The 25035-nt window shown below is 40.4% G+C and overlaps 1 protein-coding gene across 1 annotated transcript; it reads left to right on the top strand.

The window, feature by feature from the left end:
* spcs3 (signal peptidase complex subunit 3) lies at positions 1-5382 on the top strand. The gene is made up of 5 exons (XM_048252317.1): positions 1-239; positions 1575-1648; positions 1742-1818; positions 2808-2923; positions 5165-5382. The coding sequence occupies exons 1-5, from the start codon at positions 97-99 to the stop codon at positions 5295-5297; spliced, it is 543 nt and encodes a 180-aa protein (XP_048108274.1). The 5' UTR covers positions 1-96; the 3' UTR covers positions 5298-5382.
* The last annotated feature ends 19653 nt before the right edge of the window (positions 5383-25035 follow it).

Genomic DNA, 25035 nt, shown 5'->3' with positions numbered 1-25035 from the left:
TATCGTGCTAATTTCCTGTTAAGCCCTTCGCGCACAGTTGGATGAGCTCACATTAAAATTCTTATTTATCTCCTCCGCCAAGCGCACATTTGAAAGATGAATACGGTACTATCAAGGGCAAATTCCCTTTTCGCGTTCTCGCTGAGTGTGATGGCCGCTCTTACGTTTGGTTGTTTTATCACGACTGCATTCAAAGACAGAAGCATACCTGTGGATATCCACGTATCGAAAGTAATGCTGTAAGTGTCTTAAAACTACACAACCTATGCTAATGCTATACATGCGTACTTATAGTTAGAAAGCCGCACAGTTACTCAGTGCATTGATTATTTTTGATAGTTATTTTCTAACTGATATTCTCCATCATATACCCAGCATATGGTAACGTTAATATTGGCTTCCCGTTTGCAATGAGTAGCTGCTATAACGTTAAGTTAACAATGCATGTTGTGGGTGAAACGGGCGAAGTGCGGCCCCATAATCATTGATTAAATGCTTACGAGAATCTAAATGACATTTAAAGTGAATGGTTGTTAATTTGGTAAATTGCTGCAAGATTTAGCGGTAGTAGCAAGGAGCTCAAAACCGTCCAATTGCAACGCTGCACGTCATGCTATAACGGTGCGCAACATTCAACCCAGGAAGCTTGGTGGTTAAATACGCTACATCAGAGAATGTCTAATACGGGCTCTGGCTACATTAAATAGGTGAAGGTACAGTGTCTAACGTTCACATCAGGCGCTTGTATTATATCGATTTTTATACCCCCACCAGAATCATCACTGATGACCTAGTAGAAGTTTTGCTTGAACAATACAGGCCTAGGGTATTTTGTGATGAGAGCGCTTTAATTTTAGATCCTTCCAGCGACTGGTCTTGGGCCCTATACCAAGTAGGTGGTTAAGTGGCAGATCTGGGTAAATTAACCCAGAGGAAGCGGTAAACATTCTAATAGAAGTGCCTTTTGGCTTTGTTTAGTTCGGAGATTGAAGCCCCTCTTGGTTATCTTCCTCTGGGTTATCTTGCTTAGGTTTGCCATTAAATTCTACTAAGATGATTCAATGCATTGTTGACTTTTGCAGTCTTCACTATTCTATTCACGGACTGATTGAAAAGGGAAGTTTCAGACACCTGGGATCCTAATTTGAAAGAAGGGCTAAATAAAGTGTAAAGTCTTAAGTTTAACTAAATCTAATAAGTAGGCAAAATCCATTTCTATAAAATCAATTTGCTAGTTCGACACCATGGATTAAGACCTTAAGTGCCACATTGATGAGTTCACTCATTTCTTTCACATCCAGTACGATGCAATACGATGTTCATGCACTAGTAGTGACTAGAACTTTGCTTGTTGATGCGGGCTTTGGAGTCTCTCCGCCTTTTAAATTAGAACCTAAAGTGATTTACTATTGTGTAGGTGTTCATTTTGTTAGTGACTAGTAGATATTCACATATTTAAAAAAAAGTTGATTTCCATCCCTGTCTATGAATGTAGGTGAAGGCTTTGTCAAACACATGCACTGGACACATGCATTTTTTTTCCTGATCATACCTTTTTATCTCTAATATCGCAGGAAGAACGTGGACGACTTCACTGGGCCAAGGGAAAGAAGTGATTTGGGCTTCATCACATTCGACCTCCAAGCTGATATCTTTTTACTCAGTGGAACTTGTTTAGTTATGATTTTGATGATTGATTATGTCCGCATTTTGTGTTGGTGTTTTCCTTAATGCAAATAACATTTGCAGCCAATATTTGATTGGAACGTAAAGCAGCTCTTCCTGTACCTTTCAGCCGAGTATGCTACTAGGAATAATGTAAGTTTCGATTAGTCACTAACTAGTATATGTATATAATTTCTGTTGTTTTGAATGCATTCGTTTTGTCTAATTTTCCTGAAGTTTACATACTGTACATGCATTAAATTGTAATAATAGTTTAGCCTTTTTGACCACTCGGGCCATTTGAAAAAGTCATGAGCACAATTGCCATAAAGTCATTACTTAGAGTATTTAGGTCTACTACTGACCAGAATTGCATGTATTTTGTAGTGAACATGAGTTAATTTAGCATGTCAGAGGTGGTCTTCAAAGTATTTTTTGGGATAATCTGAACCCTGTGTGTTCCTAACACATATACATAACGGGGACATAAGTAGACAAACACACTAACAATCTCTCTCTCACTCTCACTCCCTCACTCTCTTTCATACTCTCACACACACTCGCACTGCTCCACACTGCCTCCACACACTCGCACTGCTCCACACTGCCTCCACACACTCGCACTGCTCCACACTGCCTCCACACACTCACACTGCTCCACACTGCCTCCACACTGCTCCACACACTCACACTGCTCCACACTGCTCCACACACTCACACTGCTCCACACTGCTCCACACTGCCTCCACACACTCGCACTGCTCCACACTGCTCCACACACTCACACTGCTCCACACTGCTCCACACTGCCTCCACACACTCGCACTGCTCCACACTGCCTCCACACACTCGCACTGCTCCACACTGCTCCACACTGCTCCACACTGCTCCACACTGCTCCACACACTCGCACTGCTCCACACTGCTCCACACACTCGCACTGCTCCACACTGCTCCACACACTCGCACTGCTCCACACTGCTCCACACACTCGCACTGCTCCACACTGCTCCACACACTCCCACTGCTCCACACTGCTCTACACTGCTCCACACTGCTCCACACACTCCCACTGCTCCACACTGCTCCACACTGCCTCCACTTACTTGCATGTTAAATGCATGTGTTGTGTTTCCCTTCAGGCCCTTAACCAGGTCGTCCTTTGGGACAAAATAGTCCTGAGGGGGGAAAGCACGAAACTGAGGCTGAGGGAAACGAAATCCAAATACTTCTTCTTTGATGATGGAAATGGTCTTAGGTATGCATTTTTTTTTATTATTATTATTATTATTACTATCACTCATGCTGATGCTCTGTTTGTTTGTTTCTTGGTGGCATAAGCATCTGCCTGTAAGTCTTAAAGGTCCCTAAAGAGTTTTGTTTACCTTTCCTTTACCGTTGTTACCGTTTCCAAAATCATTTTGATCAACTCTTAATAGGGCGACTGCACTTCTGCCGCACTCTGAGCAGATCACATTGCTTCTATATAGACTAAGCAAGTTTGCTGTACCAGAGGGGTATTTCATTAAGCTGGGATTTTTAGGTTATCCTGGATGAATTTAGCCTTGACTTGGTTTCACAAAAGAGATGGCACATAAGTTACCATGGGGATTTATTCTCTGCACCTAACAGCCAAGCTAAATTAAATCTTATGGTAATTATGTTGTCTTATTGGTTCAGCTAGCTGTCATTCACATCAGACCTCTGTGCTAATTTTTAAGGAGCTTTATTCCATTTATAAACTATTTGCTAAATGTATTTGCTCGCAAAACAAAACAGATTGTCTGCCTACTACCATATGGTTATTATTTTAATTGTAATGGCCTTATAATTATTAACATAGGCCTAGGTACTCAATTGTTTGCTTATTTTATTGATAGACGTTTGATGAATAGCCTACTGTAGTTGATTGGAAGTGGAGGGGCAAGTTTTCGAAGGTATTTTCAACTATAATATTAAGGTATATCATACTATGTGCATCTTTGCAGTGGCAAGCGCTTTCTTAGTTTCTCAGTCGCTTTGGTGCTTTTCTCACATCACTATTAACATTTGCACAGCAGTTAGTGCATTTCTCAAAACAATTAGTGCAAACTGCAAAACCTAGTGGATAACCTGCAAAAGCTCATCACTTGCTCAAAATGGATAGTCCATTCCTCAAAAGCAAGCATTTATGTCAATGAAACTGCCAGGGTCATCAAAATGAGTAAAGTATTGACACCATCGTTTATGAACAAGATAGTCAAATGGCTTTGTCATGTTTTCATTATGACAGTTTATGCTCTCATTGTTTTCCCATGCAAAAAAAGGGTCAGAACTCGTGACACTACCTGAAAATGCTCAAGACAGCCCTATACAGTACTTGTACAGCCATTTGAAAACTACAGTAAAGTTACAAATTGCTGTAGTTAGGGGAGTAAGTGAGTACAAGACACTGAATATGTATGTTTCACAGTTTTACTGTATATGCTCTTTGCAATACTACAGCATTGTGACAATTTGATAACTAGTTCACCAATTTTGTATGTAATGACTCAAGCAATGACATGAAGACTATTAGTTTTATTGGGAATGACTATTTAGCATCCATAAGTATAGTTCATTTTGACTGACCTGACAAAACAACGTGTTCAAAAGCATTTGCAATTTGTTCAGAGGAAGGAGAAATTGCTGTTATGATGTGCACAGATGACTAAATGTTGTGGAGGTTGAACTAATAGTTATGAGAATTTTCATTCTGATCTGAGAAAAGCACCAAACGACTGAGAAACTGTAATGACGTTGTGTGCCGAGACAAGGAAGCACTCGCATGTGGGCGCATACGTAAATTTGCATTCAGTTGGTCTACCACTGCTACTCCTGCTGTTTTACAGAAATAGCCATGATTCCCCATTCCAAAAAGGACAACTTTACTTTATTGTTAGTCTATATCAAAAGCGTTTGTTCACTTTGTGTGAATGACGCTATTTTCTGCGTCTTTTTTATTCCAACCGTGGGCACTGGAGCAGAAACGAGAATGCACACACATCCTGAATTTCTTACACCTGGCTTGACATAGTCGCTCCTATCTGGATTGGCATTAGTGAAACGAGTTGAGCTAGGATGACCAGACAACGCTATGTCAAACCTCGCTTTATCACTTATCTTGGATGTCTTAATTCTGCCTTTGTGAAATACCACTCTGGTCGATACACTGCCCTGCACATTTTCTTAAATCATTGAGTTCATTCATTATTACGCTTCTCAACTGTAGGGGGACCCTGAGAGCAAATTGGGCAAATCTTCTTTAGTGCTGCTGTAAAGAGAAAATGTTTATTGCCACATTTGATGATGAATATATTATTATTATTATTATTATTGCCGTTGTTGTTTTATTATTATTATTATTATTATCATTATTATTATCATCATGCATGAAGCAATGCAAGCCTGCTGTTGTCGTTCTGTCCTTTTATTTGTATGCTTTCCTCATGTGGACATATTTGTGTGACACTTGTGACAGGTCCAATAAGAACATTACCCTCACGCTGTCCTGGAATGTTGTGCCGAATGCAGGGATCTTGCCTCTGGTCATGGGCTCTGGATATATTTCTCTGCCCTTCCCCGACGCGTATGAAACTACCAAGAGCTACTGAGAGTGATGGAAATAAGTTGTTGTTTGTAAATGTTGTGTGGTCTTTTACAGTTGACGCTTTTAATAAAAGGGGATGTTATGGGTGAGTTGACTTTGGTGTATTTTGGCTTAGTCTAAATGATGTCAGTTCAGTTGAGTGTATTCAATGTCCTTTTAGGCAAGTCCCTCCACTTGCTGGCCATATTGCAACGCATTTTGTACACTTATCGGGCATCTATTTCGGGCAGAACTGCATGTGCGCAAGGCTTCACGATAACAACCTCGCTCCAGTGGTGCGACCACAACACATAATTGGCACAATGTATTCACAACATATCACATGATCGACACAATGTATTCACATGTTGACTTTTGGCCACAGAAGATATGTGTTGGTCTACCTTTCTATGGAGGATTCTTTTGAGTGCTGTCTCCTCATTAGAAATTCTCTGGTGTATTGTTACAGCCCTTTTCACAATGTAAAGTTGTCAAGGCAACGTTAAAGGACACCCATAAAATCGCAAGAAATTATAACTTGTTTCCATCAACCTTGCATTATACCAATCAATCTGGCTTGCATTATACCCTATGCAAATTGGAAGTTAGCACATTAGATTGCTTTTTGTCTGCTAAATCCCTATGATTTAAATGGCACAATAAACCCACAATGACTTGGGGAAGGTATGAAAAGTGAAGTTCGTAACTGTGCCACTAGGTGGCAGTGAAAGCCTGGAAGATTAGATGTGATGTACAGGAAATTGTCTATCCGACAGTGCTGTAGGTGGGAGTTGCGGTAAAGAAACTTCTGTTGAAATATTCCACACACTAATAAGCTGTAAGAATTTTGACCCCTGTCAATTCTTTATTTAAAAAAAAAAAATAATTAGTTAAAAAACACCCTTTGTTAGTGTAAACCCTGTCTTTATTTAAACATAGTGTGTAGGTTTTGTGGAACTAGTAAGCTGATTGGGTGCCAAATATGCTATATGCATTTATTTCATATAAAACCCTGTAATACCATGCTAGTCTTTATCCATGAAAAACATAAATGAATAAGCATTGGAGACAGCCCATTCTTCCCGACACATGAACAGTATTCACATGGTCATTAATCACTGAACTTTTTCAATTTTGTGGAAAATTTGTTGAATGCCTCATTTTTGTGGCTAAAATAAACTAATCAGGGTTCCTATGCAGTATGGAAAACCTGGAAAGTATGGAACTTGATTTTAGTCATTTCCAGGTCGTATGGTATGGAAAACAAACAAACAAGGGTATGGAAAAATGCCTTAGTCCACATCGTCAAGATGCAATTATGGGGGGATTTGGTACCAAAACCAAATAGAGAACCCCTGGTCTATGCAAGTGCCCTACACCATTGTGCACTGGTATGTTTGTGTAGCTCTGCTTTTTCCGGCTAAAACACTGGTAGACTTTCGTTTAGACTTTCTAAATGTTACCAAGACATGCTGGATGCTGCATTATCTGATAAACTGTTATTGCAAACAAAAAATACTGTCTAAGGTGATTTCTGAGGCCTCTGCCAGCAGTGAACTAGTCTCTATCATATGTAGGCTATGCTGTATCTACGGATAACTAAAAATGTTAGTTCACCTTCCAACACATTGCTTCGTCAATGAAAATTATCCAACAATGGGCAAGTGTGAGTTTTCTGAGTTATAATAAATATAAAAAACCTGGTTCTAAAATGGCAAAACGTGTACAGCTCTCTGTCTTATGGCGCCCATGTCTTGTTACAGTCTTATGCAACATAAGCATATTATATTATGTTAACATAACCTTACAATTATTTATTTAAATAATAAATATTGACTATGCACTTTCCCCATTGCTGAAATTAGGGCTTTCAGTTAATGAGCAATGTTTCTCATGCATTAACTAAAGCTATTGTGTGGCATGTGGGAGCATTAAAATGAAAACTGATCGACTGATGTTCGTGCTTAGGAGGATCTTTGTCATAGAATTAAATCAAAATCAGAATCAAATAGATTTTGCTTCAATAAAAAAAAAAATAGCTTTAGGTATAGACTTTAGAGTTTTTCCATAATTTAAATTAGGGCCCCTATTTGTTTTGGTGAAATTCCCAACATTGTGGTAACTAACTACATTTCTTTTTGACATAAAGCAAAGTCTATGAGCTCTGCTCAGTGAAAACAAAAGCTTATGGTTGTTTATTCATTGAAAACTATGATGCATTAGATAGAATGGCAAAAGTGTTACAGTCTGAAGTTGACGATGGCTGGATTGACTGAGTGCCCGTACAAACAGCCAGCTGGCTCATAGAAAAATGTGGATGAATGGATGAATATCTAGTGCCATTTTTTAATTCACTTCAGTCGTCCATACATTTGTTTTCACAGAGTTATCCCAAACCAGAAGTGGCCGCAATGTCAAGAATATAGTCAGATAAATCTACTGAGAAGTTTGGAAATTTGACTATGGAAAAAGTATGGAATTTTGAATGGAAAAATGTGTAGGAACCCTGACTAATACACAATGCACAATGCGTAAAACTGATTATATCTTGTCTTGGAATATTCATTTTGTCCTCATAGCATAGTTCTGCAGTATTATGAAAAGTAAAAGTATATTCTCCTGACACATTTTACAACAGGAATTCCATCCACAAACTAAAGACTTAAAAATTGTTGTAGGAATCTGTGTTTTGCTGATGGAAGGAATGATGTCCTTCACATAGTGGTCCTAACTGACAACTTAAATTACAAAGGACATTTTGTCCACAGAAGCAAAGGCTGCTTGACTTTTCATAGCCTAGATTTCAGTGTTTTGCTAAATGGACTTAATGTAATTTATTTCCTAACAATACAAATGATTTCCTATACTGAAATCATTGTTTGTACTAAATGCTGAAAAACAATGTTGAACTTTTATAGAACTCTGAACTGACACTGAGGCCTATGGAAATTTAATCAGCGTTTGGTTTCAGTAACATTTTCAGACAGATATGCATCTCTGCGAAGTTGAAAAGGGTTCAAGTGACTCATGTGACTCAATGGAGGCCAAAGTGTAGTTTAACAATAGATCAGACATAAAAACAACAGCATGTTTAAGGTTGTCTTAGATCAGTAGCCTGGCCTGGTCTCAACGTCTGGTCTAAGAGTCAAGCATTCGATACACGGCAGTAATTAAAGAAGTTAGTTCCTGGAGATCTGTTGCGCTGCAAGCCCTTAAAGCAGGGAATAGGTTGTCTTTGAGGAGTCCAAGGTGGAATGCAGACTTCTTAAAGGCTGTCATGATGCATATCATTTTTCAACCATCAGAACTTTCCCTCACAGGTCTTGTTGCGTGTTCTGATCGTAATGCCTTGCCCATGGAGCGCTGTGGAGTTTCTGTCTAAGAAATTCCAGCTGCTCTCTTGTCTTTTATGACGGTCACAGGGGACAATCATACATCACCTGGAGGAAACAGACAAGAAATTCAATTCAGACCATCAAAAAATGCTTTTCCTCAGCACCTGTGGAGGATGCATGATCTCGTAACGCTGTGACAGGTTTTCGAGAATAGCTCAGTTATTTTGTGTGAACCAGTGAGCATTATGGGTGACTTTGAACATTAATAGAAGACCTTGTGGAGTTTTGAGGGGTAAAAAAAATCTATTGTATCTGACAGACAATGGAAACTGTAAAGCTCAAGGTCACTGCCATTTAAACCTCGGTTGAAGGGGGAACTGCAATTACAGCAGGACAAATATTTGCATTCAAAAGGCAGATTTCAATCTTGGAAAATAACAAGGCGAGTCTGTGATGTGAACATCTGTGGTATGCAGGGGGTACCAAACAAGAGCAGTGAGGGGAAAAAAAACATCTCTGCACAAGCTCTGCTATTTAGACAAAGGGACTGAAGAAAATGTTCCAAACACTAAACCCAAAGTGAGTTACAAATCAACATCAGGATAGGAGAGAGAAACACTATTGGGAGGGCATGCCCCCCATTCCCCCCATTCCTTCAGTGCTCTCCTTAAACTAAACATGCTGTTGATGCTTTCTGTAGACTCTCTGTGTAAGTAGACAAACATGGAGCATAATAGATATTTCAACAGCAGTCCAGTCCAATTGTAAATGACCCTTAGGGCCTTTATTTCTTAGGCTGCCCCTCTGCTCTGCACTATTAGAACCAGGGTCTCTGTGTGTTTTTTTTTTTTCCTGACTGTAAACAGGCGGCGCAGACCACAATGGTGTTTTTGCCATTTAGTGACGATGTGCAGATGTGGGAGCCCTGGTCCACTTTAGTGGGACGCCTCTGGACACACGGGGCTCCTGTTTCCTCTCACAGATGCACCCACTAATGCCTTTCAACACCGACACCGACCCCGACCCCTCGTCCTCCACCCTCCCCTGTGCTGGGCCGAGTCACTCGGCTGCCTTCGATGTGCGAGCACTTTGCCATACGGATAAGAGAGGACACAATCCACCTGTTGAGGTGCGCACAAGGCCTTACGGCTGCTTGAAAGAATGGTGAACACAAAGAAATCAGGTGAACAGAGCAAAAGTGGTGGAAAAAAGTGTTTTTTTTTAAACAAATATTTATCATGTCTCAGTGGACTAGTATTTTGTTATTGCAAATATATCAGTGAATAGTCAGGAACTGAAGTGCACAAATCTCTAGAGGGCTAACAGATTTGAAATTGGAACTCTACATGCGTATACACATCTCTACAGCAGACAAAACGACAATCTCCACAGCACTAAAATTCACAGTATACATCCCATAGTAATCCCCAAAGGAGTGATTTCTATGGAATTTATTTGCTCGATGTTACCTTTAGAGCAGGGGTGTCAAACTCATATTAGGTAGTGGGTCGGATTTGTTAGAAAGAGACCTTGTCGTCCGCCGTCATTGTCATGGTCATTATAATTTTCTGCATGGGTATCAGAGTGTTATTTAATGATATCACTTATGAGCAATCAAGTACAAATAATGTACTGCTGTCATATACTGCTCTTTCTCTCTTGAAATGCCCTACTTCCATGTTAGGTTTTCCACTTCTTCCATCCTGAGGATGGTTTGTAGTGCTAGGTTATCAATTTATCATATCATACAGATATTGATTATTACACATTTTTGAAGACAACTGGATGTGATTTTTTTTTTTTTTTTCTAATTTTCCCTTCCTACCTAAAACATTTGGGGGGCCATATGAAACCTGCTGATGGGCCTGATCTTGCCCCCGGGCCTTATGTTTGACACCCCTGCTTTAGAGAGAGAAGCTACAGTTGCCAGCTCACACGAGAAGACATCTGTGCTGACCTTCACTTAGTTCTGCTGATATTTTGCTATTGTCAATAGTCTAGAAGAGCGGTAATGTATTCATGCCCTAGAGCAGTTGTCACAGATGGTAGGTCTGTCCTTGAACCGTGTAACTCCATGACCTTTTTGAAGGTGGAAAGTGATACAGGTCTCGGCGTAAAAGTCTCGCCCGCAGCCAATTTCATCTCAGATCTCACCCTTGAGGACTTCTGTTAATACGAGCACATGGACACAATTAGCACACCCCTTTTTGGTGGAATCGGTGTGGCAAGGCACATGAGACAGCGAGGTCAGGGGCCACCTGCCCATGTGGGTGCACACGCTTCAATAGCAGCGGAGCTTTTCCCCCGTGCACAAGATGCTTACAACATTATAAAACAATAATAAGCTTTATCTGTATAGCACCTTTCATACACAGAATGCAGCTCAAAATACTTGACATTTGGAGCATGTAACACAATAATAAAAAAGAATCAGTCATTCCTCTTTGTTGCTGTGGCTATTTATGATCCAATCATAACACCAACAGCATAGAAACTGGAATAATCTTGAAGCAAAGAAGCAGCCTTATTAGTAGGGAAATCATAGTTACATCAAATGAGAATTTAACAAAGGATGACATTTCAAATGAACTGAAAAGTAACAGTGACACATTTTTCATCAGATGTAAGTCAGCCGAACTTAATAAACGTTAAATGATGTAAACGAAGTTTTGAATAATGACAAAAGTGCAATGACAACAAGCAAGTCTTGGTTTTTTAAATATAGCGTTTATGATGATGACCATCGTGCCATTTGTTCAGAATGTAATGGGACTGTATCCCTCTTGATACTACAGAGGTATGGTCAGATTTATTTGTGGACTGCAACAGACTTTGAATGTCAGAGTTGGCATTAGTGCTCTTTGTAACATCAGGGGATTTGTGGTGTACAACTCTGGGTCATTATTAACATAACTTAAAAAGGATCCCACTCCAAGTTCTGCCAGATGAATTGCCCTGTGTCAGGCCTTTGAACAGCTATTCATCGCTTGCCCAATTAAGTTTGGCATGAAAGGCGTCAAGTCTGAGCAACGTTCAGACAGATTGCTCTTCCTCCCACAGAGAGGCCACAGAGGCAGCTTCATTTAGCTTATCTGCGGCCAAGCAGGCCGACCCTACTCTGGCACCTCCACCAGCCCACACATGCATACACTCTGACTCTGTTTTGAAGTGCCTTCGGAGCACACAGTTTTACCATAGCAGTCCCTGAACCCCAATACACACAACAAACATACAGTTTTACCATAGCAGTCCCTGAACACCCCAATACACACAACAAACATATACAAATAAATTACACTCTGGGTGCATGTACATGGGGTGTTGCGGACATGCCCCCAGTGCTGTAGCTGCCTGGCAGAAATATCCAGGTCTTTCCTGAAAAAGACACCTGGATGGCAGCATATGTTGCTGTAAACCTGCATCATTCAGCATTAATTGTGCCTTTCCAGCAACCTGGCCATGCCCTATACTCTAATGCACCCCCATACCATCATTGATGCTGGCTTTTGAACTGTGCCCTAATAACTAGTTGGATGGTCCCTCTCCACCTTAGTCTGGAAAATGCAGAGTCCATGATCTCCAAAAAGAATTACAAATGTTGAGTGGTGTGACCGCAGTACAGTTTTTCCACTTCACCTCCGTCCATCTTAAATGAGCTCGGGCCCAGATAAGACAGAGGCATTTCTGGATAATTTTGTTACCCCGTCCCAACATGTTGCCAATATCAAATTCAAAATGAGTTTATATTTTCTGTGGAATATTTACCTTTATCAGTTTCAATTTATAACCCCAATACACACAACAAACATACACAAATAAATTATGAAACACGTTCACACACACACACAAACCGGCATGAAGGGGTATATCTGTGCTTTTGACAAACATCGCTTTTGAAACACCTGCGATGTGACACACATGGTATGTTCTCCTGAAGGCCTTCAGATGATGATCCCGTTCCTGAGGTCATGCTCGGCTGCGGGGTTTAAACACCGTACCTCGCAGCCTGAGACACACAGGACGGCCATTGTTCAGAAATCCTTCAGACACAATGCCACAGCTGGTGTTTTTGTGTGGCCCTGTCACCTTTAGCTTTTCCTATGGGTTTCTGAGTGCCCCAGTGCCACACATTGAGTCATCAGAGGGCCTTCACACGTGCCATCAGTCACTTTTTAGTCTGTTTTAGTCACGTCTATATTTGCCTCTGCGTTCCAGAAACAATTGTCAAAAAGATTTCTGTGACATCATTTCAGTGTGGTTGTGTTTTTCAGACATTCCACAGGCAGGAATGTTGACGATATGGCTTTTGCTCTTCCACCACAAAATTGTCCAGGCAGCTGGTCTACAACAGCAAACATTTTGGTAATTTTCGCAAGTCATTTTTTACGAATCAAGTGTTGGACAATATTATTTCCAAGGTAGGCTACTTATTTACTTCCTTGGAAAACAGTGCTGCATGGTTCTCATTAGCAGCGCCCACTCTAGAAGTCATCGTCCTACTTGGTGTTGGCGTTCATTTCCGCTCTGGTCTCTCCCCTGTACGCTCAGTTGTGCTCGCTGACATGAAGAGGGTTACCACCTCAGAGGGGTGCATCTCAGTTTACAAACCCTGTTTACAAAACTAAAAACTGGGAAACTCTATTAAATGTACAGAAAAGCAATGTGACGCAAATAATGTAAAACTTTAATTGAGTGCAAAGACAACATATTAATTGTTGAAACAGAGACATTTTTGAGACTTTTAGAGACATTTTAGATATAGAGAAATATTTGTTCATTTTAAAATGATGCCTGACATGTTTATGATTGTGTTGTTTCACCCTTCTTTTTTTGAGAATAAAATGTTGTCCCATTCTTGCCCGTTATAAACGGGCCGAAGTTTCTGAGAACATCGATTCCCAGCGATAGAGTAGCCTAGGTGTTTTTTTAATGTGAACTAAATACATTTTTGTTTGTTGCCAATTTCGAGTCAATCTTGTGTTTCATAAACTGACTAGGCATGTGGTATGGATTACTCAGAGCCATAGAAACTGCGAACCAATCAAAAACTCATATTAGCGTCACCTGATTTGAAGTCTGTCAGGTTTGGTAAATTTTCCGCTGAGGATTCCGGTAGATCAATGTTTACATTTGGGGTCCTGTTTAAGCCATACATGATTAGTTGGCTTTTTTCAATGACGTGAAAAACTTAAATCTGATTGGGTGAGCTATCTCAATTTGACCGGGAAGAAAATATTTCAGCAAACCAGGGCTGCCAACATTTTTTAGACTTAAAGGAGAAATCCGGCGAGTTTTCACGTAGATCTCTGTTTCTCGAGGTCACAAAGTACATCAGTACAGAAAAAAACCCGAAAACAAACGGTTTTACCTAGCACGAGTTGCTACAGCCAGCAGCTAATGCAATGAGACAGCTACAGTGCTACACTCTGGGTGCATGTACATGGGGTGTTGCGGACATGCCCCCAGTGCTGTAGCTGCCTGGCAGAAATATCCAGGTCTTCCCTGAAAAAGACACCTGGATGGCAGCATATGTTGCTGTAAACCTGCATCATTCAGCATTAATTGTGCCTTTCCAGCAACCTGGCCATGCCCTATACTCTAATGCACCCCCATACCATCATTGATGCTGGCTTTTGAACTGTGCCCTAATAACTAGTTGGATGGTCTCTCTCCATCTTAGTCTGGAAAATGCAGAGTCCATGATCTCCAAAAAGAATTACAAATGTTGAGTGGTGTGACCGCAGTACAGTTTTTCCACTTCACCTCCGTCCATCTTAAATGAGCTCGGGCCCAGATAAGACAGAGGCATTTCTGGATAATTTTGTTACCCCGTCCCAACATGTTGCCAACATCAAATTCAAAATGAGTTTATATTTTCTGTGAAATATTTACCTTTATCAGTTTCAACTTATGTCTATATCCTTTTTGCAACCCAACATGGTTTACACGATTTGCAGATTATTATAGTCTTTTTAATCAATGTCCCAGCTTTTTGGAAAACAAGGTTTTATTTCATTTCCCCAGAACATGATAGTGATTTAGAACACTGCCTAATTTCAATCAATATCAGCTTTGTTTGCCAGGTTGATTGGGTAATTGAGTGAAAATAATCAACAGCAAATCACTCATCTGTTTTGAAATTCAAGGCCACTTCATTTGTGGTTTTAGTGGTTTGGTTATTTCCACTACCGGAGCTGCAGTAACCTAACCGCAGGATACTTCATTGGGCCCTTACCTGATGATTTCCTCCACAGCACTGACTTCATGCTTCTTGAGGCATGTCAGGCGTAGTAGATAAGGGACCATACCGATATAGTGCTAGATAACCATTGACTCGAATCATGTTCTTAACTTGACTCTCTTCTGAAGGAAGTACACCAGTGTCATGATTTGTAGGGAATTGTTGTTCTAGAAAGGGACTTCACCCGCACCTCTGATGACTTATGCAGGTTCCGTACTCACCCATCCCTCTTTCTCTCTTCCTCTCCCCTCCCCTCTCCTCCCCTCAAGCTTTCTCCATCGCCATTGTTGTGAAGTGAATCAGGGCCACGCCCTGCCACTAGTGCAGGGATACACACCTATAATGGCAGGTCAGTGAGGCAGGTCAGGTCCTTCCACCCCCACCTCCCACTCATGACCCCCCACACACACACACACACACACACACACACACACACACACACACACACACATACACACACACACACACACACACACACACACACACACACACACACACACAGAGGTCATAAGTCTTCCACTGTTTCAATGGCAGGAAGAGCACATGATAGTAAATAATGGCCCCACTGATGTAATATATGGTGTGAACACGTTGCTGTGCTGTGAGAGATTATCGTACAATCTTGGAGTCCAAGGCAATTGACACAGTTTCCTTCCCTGGGTTGGAGGATATTGGCCATCCTTTAAAGAACCTTTTGGGTGCTTTAGACGTTTGTTATTGTCAGAGCGTATCCAGGATACCAGCTAACAACAAACCATTTTCAAGAAACTATTGTTAAAGCAGTCTTTTGTTGGAGGAAAGGTTTGGACTCTGGTCAGGAAAAAAGGCAGAATTGGGGAGAAACACAAATATTATTTCAATATTGATTTAGATTCAGAGATAAGTTAAAAACAAGACTGGTGCACACCATCTGTATGCCTTAGATTGCACGTACTTCCACAATTTGAAATTCTACACTGGACAAATATGACCTAATTGAAAAATAAATTGATGTTGAACTATAGAATAAATGGCATAATCTAGATTCAGGTCATTCATAGAGCCTCAGGTCATTCATCAAGAATTCAAAACATATCAGTTTCATTGTTTTAATCCCCAAACGCACAAAACATTTTCTTCATTTTCTTTTTCTCATTTCATTTGCTCATAATATGAATGGAGAGTACTAAATGGGAAAAAAGCTTGCGTAGTATTGACATTCAAAGATGTCAGAGCAGTTCGGCTAAACTACACCTTCGTTATCGGAATGAAATATCACACCAGCGATTTCCATTCACGTCTCTGTGGGTCTTTCTGGTTAATTGCCACTGAATGGGAGGCTGGATCTGTTGTGAAGACAGTCAGTCCCAGAGTGCTATTGTAACCCTTACCCACTGAAAGCGACCTGACTTGGAGCCTGAGTGGCTCTAGGCTTGACACTGGAGAGAGGGAGGAGGTCTGACTCATGCACCTGTCAAGATGTTCTCCCAAACAAAACCAGTCCAGAGGTTGATTAGAATGAATAGTCACTGAAGTGTGGGGTTCCTGTGTGTGTGTGTGTTTGTGTGTGTTTATGTGTGTGTGTGTGTGTGTGTGTGTGTGTGTGTGTGAGAGAGAGATGTTGTACTGTAAGCATTCAACATGGAAAATGTGAAACAGGTCATTGAACCCACCGTCTTATGATAAACATTCAAAGGCAGCGCTCACTTCAGATTGCACATCACATATATATCATAGATCATCCCGTGAAGAAAGGCATCTCCCCTTACATGAACTTTCTTGGACTGAGACTTATCTCCTCTTGAAATCGAGCACTGGCAGAGCAGCTTCCCCCTGAGGAAATGCATGTAGCAAGCATGGGATGGGAGAATGGTGTTGTCACACAATATCCCCAGCCTTATTCATCTTATGACTACTGGCTGAAAAATAAGCTTGTGTGTTTCTGCACATTTGCATCCCTTGCTGCTCACATACTTAGTTTCCCAGTGGACTACATTTATGTCGGCTATAGTGTAGGTATGTTAATGGGTGTTCATAAACTCCCGGTAACTATTTAGAAACGCTTGTTCTAAAGGCCTGTGTGCCAGTGAACCATATAAAAAGGATTTGCAGCAAATCTCTTCAGGTTTATGAAAGCAACTTGGGTGTTATTTAACAGTAAAGGTCTCTGAGATCCGACTATACAACTTTCAAACTTAAGCAATGCCCTGGTGGGACGGAACTCTTTTAAGCTCTCCAGCATGTTTTAAAGCTTAAACACAAACACATACTGTAAATAGACCATGCATTATTAAATATATGACTATGACTTTTATGACTTGTGTTGTGTGGTGTCCCTATACACAAATAAATAAAGACATGGATGGAAGTAAAGAAAGAACGATAAAGAGAGAAGGAAAGCAGGCTCTTTTATAAGGGTGAGTATGGACTAATTATCCAAACACAGATGGAACTTCTAAAACCATTTCAGAAACAATTACAGCTGAGATGCAAGAAAGTCACAAACTTCAAGCGAGGGCTTTAAATGTGTGAAATGTTGACAAAGTCATGATTTAAAGGATAACTATCCCAGTCGACAGGAAATCCGTTAAAGTCTTGGAGCATGTTCTTGTTTTTCCGCAGGGGAGGCTGGGCCATGTGGGTTGAGGACACTGATGTGTGGGAGAGAGGGTCAGGTGCACATGAGTCAGAGGCTGGAGCTAACTCATTCACCCCTAACACCTGCATTTCCCTCCCAAACTATTAATAGCTCTCGGAGGGGATTTGGTTCACCTTGTTGCGTAAGAGTACTGACTCTGGAAATCCATTCATTTGATTGCACAAAAACTGGTCTTCCGGAATGAAATACGGTATTCCAATATGTATTATATTTCTCACGTCTATTCAAGAGAAGGAGCTCAGAAATATATGTAATCAAATGAAATGATCGCTTGTTGTCCTCAAATGGTGCCTGTCAGCACTGTCATAAATGAACGAAATAAAACAAAACATTGCGTCAGCTCAACAATTGACAGATGTTCTAGACCTACAGTATACATTATTGTATGATGTGACTGATAGCTGATTTCTGCTTCCATGTACTGTATAAAGAACACTTAGGCATAAGTGGAGCACTTGGAACACAATCTCTGTCACGTTGCCACTGGTACGGAACACAGAACCACACAAAAGACTCTCTGGCTGGGGTTGACTGCCAAAGTGCTGCCACATACATATAATAATAGATCCTACTGGTTACGGGTGGCTGCTTTTTGGATCAAGTCAAATAAAGCTAGTAAGTACATGTAAATAACAGACCTGGCCTATGTTTTATTTGGAGCTGAGGTGTGTTTATTCATGGTGTCATTTCGCAAGCAGTGGTCAGTTAAAAATAAAAGTCAGCATGGATCTACATACAGATGATTGTTTGGCTCCTTTTGACTCTGACCGGTAAGAGGGTTTAGGGAGGGACTACTCCACTTTAATCACCACAACAATTCAATCAGCACAGCAATTCAGTCATGGTTTGGACACAGGCTGATTGGTTAATGATAAGTGTGGTCAGAAGATATACTTGCTGTAAATAGACTTATGATCTACTTATTGGAATGATATCTTATATCTTCTGGAAATATCCATGTATGAACGTATGATGTCATTTAAGATTTAAGCCTGTAAGAAAAGTGAACTGTCTCTCATTTACTTGAAACATATGTCTCCATCATGATCAGCATGATTACATAGACCATTTTCTAGACTGTATTGACAAAAGTATTGGGACCCTTGCCATTACAACAGTGGCAGCCATGGCCTACTGGTTAGCGCTTCGGACCGGAGGGTTGCCGGTTCGAGCCCTGACCAGTAGGCAGGGCTGAAGTGCCCTTGAGCAAGGCACCTAACCCCTCACTGCTCCCCGAGCACCGCTGTTGTTGCAGGCAGCTCACAGCGCCGGGATTAGTGTGTGCTTCACCTCACTGTGTGTTCACTGTGTGCTGAGTGTGTTTCACTAATTCACGGATTGGGATAAATGCAGAGACCAAATTTCCCTCACGGGATCAAAAGAGTATATATACTTATACTATAGAATAAGTTTCTTTATACCATCAAACAACCTTGGCATGAAGTAGAACAGAGATTGTGAACCAGGCTTTCTTGTGCAACATCAGTACCTGACCTCACAAATGCTCTTCTGAATGAATGAATGGGCAAAAATGCCCACAGACATTCTCACATATTGTGCAAGCTGTTGCAGCTGTAAAGGGGGGACCAACTCCATATTAATACTAGGGCTGTCAATCGATTAAAAAAAAGAATCAAATGAATTACATACTCTGTGATTAATTAATCTAAATTAATAGCATATATAATTTTTGATGTGAAAGTATTTTAAATATTTAAATTCAAATAAATCATTGAATAATCGGCATTAGTGACATTAAAGTTCAAAAACTCTTCTATTATTATTTTCACTGTTCAAATAATGGCCATAATAATCTACGATATGACCTAATATGCTGAGGAAATAAATTCAAAAGTGCTTCGGGAAGAAGTTTTTTTCACATACATTGCATTTCAGGCCACAGATATAACCTAGGGGACACAATGAAAACTAGATGTACCACATAGCGGTACAAAATATGACCGCCGCTCAGTCCTGTACATCCGTTCCGCGAAAATAAATCACACTTCAATTTGTCTCCATATTTTACTCCATCCCCCACTCTTGAAACTTTTGTGTATGCTTGTTTGGCATGCCTGAGTGTGTGTGTGCGGCTGCACAGAAAGTAGCCTACTGGTGCTGAAAAGGTGAATAGATTGTAGAATAGCCAAAGAAGATGTAGCATTGTTATAAAACCTTTAAAATCTCTAAACAATCACAAGTAGGGCAGTTCATCACAGTTCATCCATTGCAACTGGATTGATGAAAGGTCACTTACACCTGTAGGCTACATTGTATTTGGGAAAAGCAAAAGGTATCAGCATAATGTTATTTATTTATTTATTTATAAACAAAAACATCTCTGTCAGTTCCATGCCGTTTTCAACAGCTATCAAAAACAAAGGTCATTTTTGGATGGATGGATTTTTTGTGAATGTTTCTTCTTCTACATAAGATTTTAGTCATCTTTAGTTCATATAATACATTGTCAATGCACAAATTAAGTAACAGTAGTCTGAAACGAAATGCTGTTTTACATCTAACCAGTGGTGCAAATAAGTGACATGTCCAAATGGGCCTTGATGAAATGCGTCGTTAGACTGTTCATACACATTTTAACGGGCCAAAGTTGAAGAGCTGTTGTCCGTTATTGTTCGTGCAAATATAGGCTGATTCATGTTCCCTTGCATTGTGTAACTGAGGTCCTTGGCTAGTCTGGCTTTCACCAGACCAAGTTCAATCTTTTAAGAAATCAAAAATAAATAGCGGGCAGATCAGGCTGGGTTTACCCAGCCTAGTCCATAGGCACCCGATATTGTTTAATTTTCCGATTGAGATATCCACGCTCTGGCTATTCTAAAGGCAAAAATGCATCAGGGAGTTATGACAAAACTGTAACTAACGAAGTAGATCCTAATAGAAAGCTGTTAGCTTCCCTAAGCTACAGGTAGGCTTATAAGGTAGGCCTATTTACAACATAAATTGTCAATAGGCTATGCTGGCGACACAAATAAAATCTCCTTTGGAAACCAATGGCTTACGCCTTCCAGTATCAAGCGGACTTAAACTGCCATATCGTGGCGAAAAGTTGTAATAAAATTCACGCAGCTCCATGAGTCAAGGAAAGCGCGAATGAAGTAGCCACTTCTAAATGGGACCCACTACACAGTAGCTTAAGGTGTGTTGCTAAAGCAGCCATAATGAAATGAAGGTGTCATTGTTTGGATACTTCACACACCGCGTGCTTTTAATTTCACAGACTACAACTACCAAGCTGGAATCAAAGCACATCGATTCCCCTCTCACACCCTGCACGCACTTAAAACAAATAAACAGGCGTCTCAGTCTCACGCATGTATAGGCAAAACTGCTTTTTTTGCGGTTCGGGGGGCCCAGCACGGGGGGGGAGTGGCCCCCGGGGACGAAACAAAATTTTTTCGAAAAAATCTAGTGGGGCTACATACCCACCAAATTTCATGTGCCCCGGTGGTTCGGTGTCCCGGATATCGTTGACCAAAAATTCAGGAAGTAGATGACGAAAAAAAATAAAATAAAATAAAAACTTTGACAATCCCTATATGACCGCTTCGCTAGCGGCGGTCATAATAAATGAACACTCCCTTCAATGTCAACACTATTTCTTTGCATTGATGTGCGACTTTAGAGTTGACAAAATCCAATGATATGCAAATTCCTTGCTACAGACATTGCAGAGGACTTTATTTTAATCAACTCTTTATTTTTATCAACACCATCAGGCCGTTTTTTAAAAGTAAATGTTCCAATCAATGATCTAGGCAGTACATTTTCTTCTCTCTCCTTCATTTTAAAGTCTAATGGCTACTGACTAGAAGGGCTTAGGGTCAAAGGTCATACGGAATCGATTAATCTGCGCAATTTTTTTTAATCAGTTATTTTTTCTAAAATTAATTTATCGAAATTAATCAGTTATTTTGACAGCCCTAATTAATACCTATTGATTTAGAATGGGGTATCACTGAATTTCCCATGGATGTAATGGCAGGCATCCCAATACTTATTATGACCGCCGCGCAGCGAAGCGATTTGTTTCTTTTTCTTTTTTTTCTTTTTCACATGCCCAAATTTCCGTCAATGATTCCCGGGACACTGAAAGACCGGGGTACACGAAACTTGGTGGGCATGTAACCCCACATGGATAGCATGGAACCATCGTTTTTCGTTTTGATCTGTAGCCCCCTGCTGGACTGGACCCCCCGAAAGGAGGGTAGGGCAGACACAGTTTTCTGTGAATATCTCGAAAACCGTGGGGTTTAGGAGGACCATTTTTTTGTATGTTGATCTCAAGGGGCCATGTCTACCCATTCCATAACCACTCATTTCATGTATAGCGCCACCTAGTTAAACACAAAAAAGTAAAAATGAGGTGTTGTAATTGAAGGTATCTGTGACCTACAATAGTCAAAACTGCACGAAATTGGAAGTGTAGGATCATTATGACACCCTCTGTATGCACGCCAAGTTTTGTGGAATTCCGTTCATGGGGGGTCACACAATAAATTAATTTATGTTACTATACACCAACTGGCCTGTAGGTGGCCGGAGACAGTTTTCTGTGAATATCTCGAGAACCGTAGGGCTTAGGAGGTCCACCTTTTTATGTATGTTGGTCTTAAGGGGCATGTCAACCCATCCCATTACCACTTATTTCATGTATAGCCACCTAGTTAAAAATTAAAAAGCAAAAAATTAGGTGTTTTCATCACAATATCTCTGGCTGACAGGGTCAAAACTGCACGAAATTAAAAGTGTAGGATCATTATGACACCCTCGAATGCATGCCAAGTTTTGTGTACTTTCGTTCATGGGGGCCTTACAATAAAATAATTTGTGTGTACATTTAGTGGCGTACACCAACAAGGATTCCGGGACACTGAAAGACCGGGGTACACACGAAACTTGGTGGGCATGTACCCCACATGGATAGCATGGAACCGTCCATTTTTCGTTTTGATCTGTAGCCCCCCCGCTGGACTGGACCCCGAAAGGAGGGTAGGGCAGACACAGTTCTCTGTGAATATCTTGAGAACTGTAGGGCCTAGGATGACCATTTTTTCCCGTATGTTTGCCTCCAGGGGTCATGTTAACCCATTTCATGTGCACACATGTGCACAAACAGATACACACACACACACATACATTCACAGTAATCATCATTATGACACATACTCACACAGTAGACATATGTACGCTTGCATGCACAGGCACATACATGAGGCAGGCACACACACACACACACACATACACACACACACACACACACATAACATAAACATAACACAAACAATCAAGAATTTCTCAGAATTATGAACAGGCAAGATGGAGGTGGGGTTGTATAAAATCAATTTTACATGTGAAATCTATGAACTAATCATGTTTTGGTACTTGTTGTCTAGCAGATACCAGTGAGAATTGAGTGTGGATAATGCAATTTAGTGAGACAGTTAGAATCATATAGGCCTTTCAGCGTGATTTCTTTTTGTGGAAAAAATGTGCTGGACTGGGCGGTGGTCATATTTTGTAACGCTCTGCGGTACATCTAGTTCTCATAGTGTTTGTGAACAATGAACACACTAAAAATCTTAATTGAATACATAATCACCACAACCTGAAACTCACATACTAAATGTCCAAACCTTGCAAGATTATTTTCTGCTATTCAGTTTCAAGGTAAAATACCACATACCCCTCTGTGTCCTTTGTCCCATATATGCTGCATGTGTATTCAGAAATAAAACCCATCTATTGAGTTGGAGACCCGCATCACTGGGAATAACACTATTGTATTTCTAAATTTGATAGCTGAAGTATATTTTCCAACTGGCTGGAGAAAGAACGCTGCCTGTGGGGGGGTGAGAGCTGTCAGTGCAGTGGCCTGCACATATTTACTGTAAGTGGAAAGCCTGTTTGTGTGTGTGTGTGTGTGTGTGTGTGTGTGTGTGTGTGTGTGTGTGTGTGTGTGTGTGTGTGTTTGTGTGTGTGTGTTTGTACGTACGTTTAGCTTTGTTCCGTTTGGTTTGGCCATGTGCACTCATATTTAGATAGGGATTTTTTTTGGACCACCAGCACATTGTAACAGATTCCTCTGATGTCGGGTCAAATAAGCTGTCTGTCTGTCTATGACAGGAAAAATAATTTACCCTGTCATAAAATCATACAAATCTTCCCCATGGGTCTCCTTTTAACTTTTAACTTGTTGGCGTGACTTTTCATGGTTATTAACGACTTTTCACTGTGGTATTGTGTTTCATATGTCTGTTATTGTTATTCATTTTATGCAACAGACATTAGCAACTTTTTAATGCAAATTTGAACAATAATAACAAATGGAATGGAAACATCTGAACTTCAGCTTCTAAAGGGGAGTGGATTAACTCCTGACAAAAATGTGTCTGAGGTCAATAGAAACACATTTATTTGCATTATCATATTGGCTGTTAAAGCCTTAATAATCTCAAGTTTTGATCCCACAGCTCTTCCGTGGGAGCAAGTCCATTTCTAATTCATACCCAACACAAAAAGACACTCACATTTCCTTTAGCTGCCTTTTCAAGAATGTACTTAAAATATGCAAACGAGTTAGATAGAAAACCAGTTATTGACTGTTTTAACCTCATGTGAATTTCAATAAGAAGACATGCACTGCATTAAAACCTTTTATAGTTAAAAAACTTGTCTATTTAGTCCCTATTAGACAATATCACATATCGCCTTTGTGTGGATGCTACAGCTAAATCATCTGTCCACCACAATCGTGCCCTTTATCGCCACAGTGAGGACTCAATCATTCCAGTTGTGACCAATTCCATTGTGTGACCAGTTAATTAAGCATCTCTGTGTTACAGTAAGAAAATGCATATGTGGGTAAAACACAACAGTGAGACACAAGATTTAGAAATCAGCAAAGCAGTAGGGTAGCCTATTTTAGTGTATATGTAGTTTATGCATTTGCAATGAGGAGAAAAAACACACAGACATTGGAGTTTGTATTGAGTTATTTTCTTTACAGGTGGATGTATGGGCATTTTTCCTTATTGCACTGAGAATAACACACTTGCCAAAGTCCACATCCTCCTTTTCTTGCCCCTCTAGATTAATTTTTCATTAGCCCTTAATGGTTTCCTTTTCCCACAGGCTAAACAAACAGAGCCATCAGGGGGGCTGTGCTCACTCTGGACCCCCGTCTGTGAAAGTCCACCCTGTTCCAACCAACAGGTGAAGAAATTGGCAAGGATCTTGATTAAAATCAGACTATATAATTCAGTTAGGCTTGAGTGTTTATTGTTGTTTTAAGGTGTGACCATAGTGACCCTGAAATTAAAACAAGTTGGAAATCATAACAGTGCAAGAGGTGTGAAATTAATCACATTTAAAGAAACAAAGCAGTGTGGAATGTTGTGTACACATAGCCAACGGGGACCTATATATTATACATGATAAAATTATATGTTTTTCTCTCCTGAGAAATAATTGGGTCTTGGTTAATGAATATAATTTGTTCAATGATAACTAAAGGAATGGAAGTGACATT

The sequence above is a fragment of the Alosa alosa genome, chromosome 1, assembly GCF_017589495.1.
Source record: "Alosa alosa isolate M-15738 ecotype Scorff River chromosome 1, AALO_Geno_1.1, whole genome shotgun sequence".
Classification (NCBI taxonomy): Eukaryota; Metazoa; Chordata; class Actinopteri; order Clupeiformes; family Clupeidae; genus Alosa; species Alosa alosa.
Note: the sequence above shows the minus strand (reverse complement) of the source record. Positions and strands in the feature narration are given on the sequence as shown.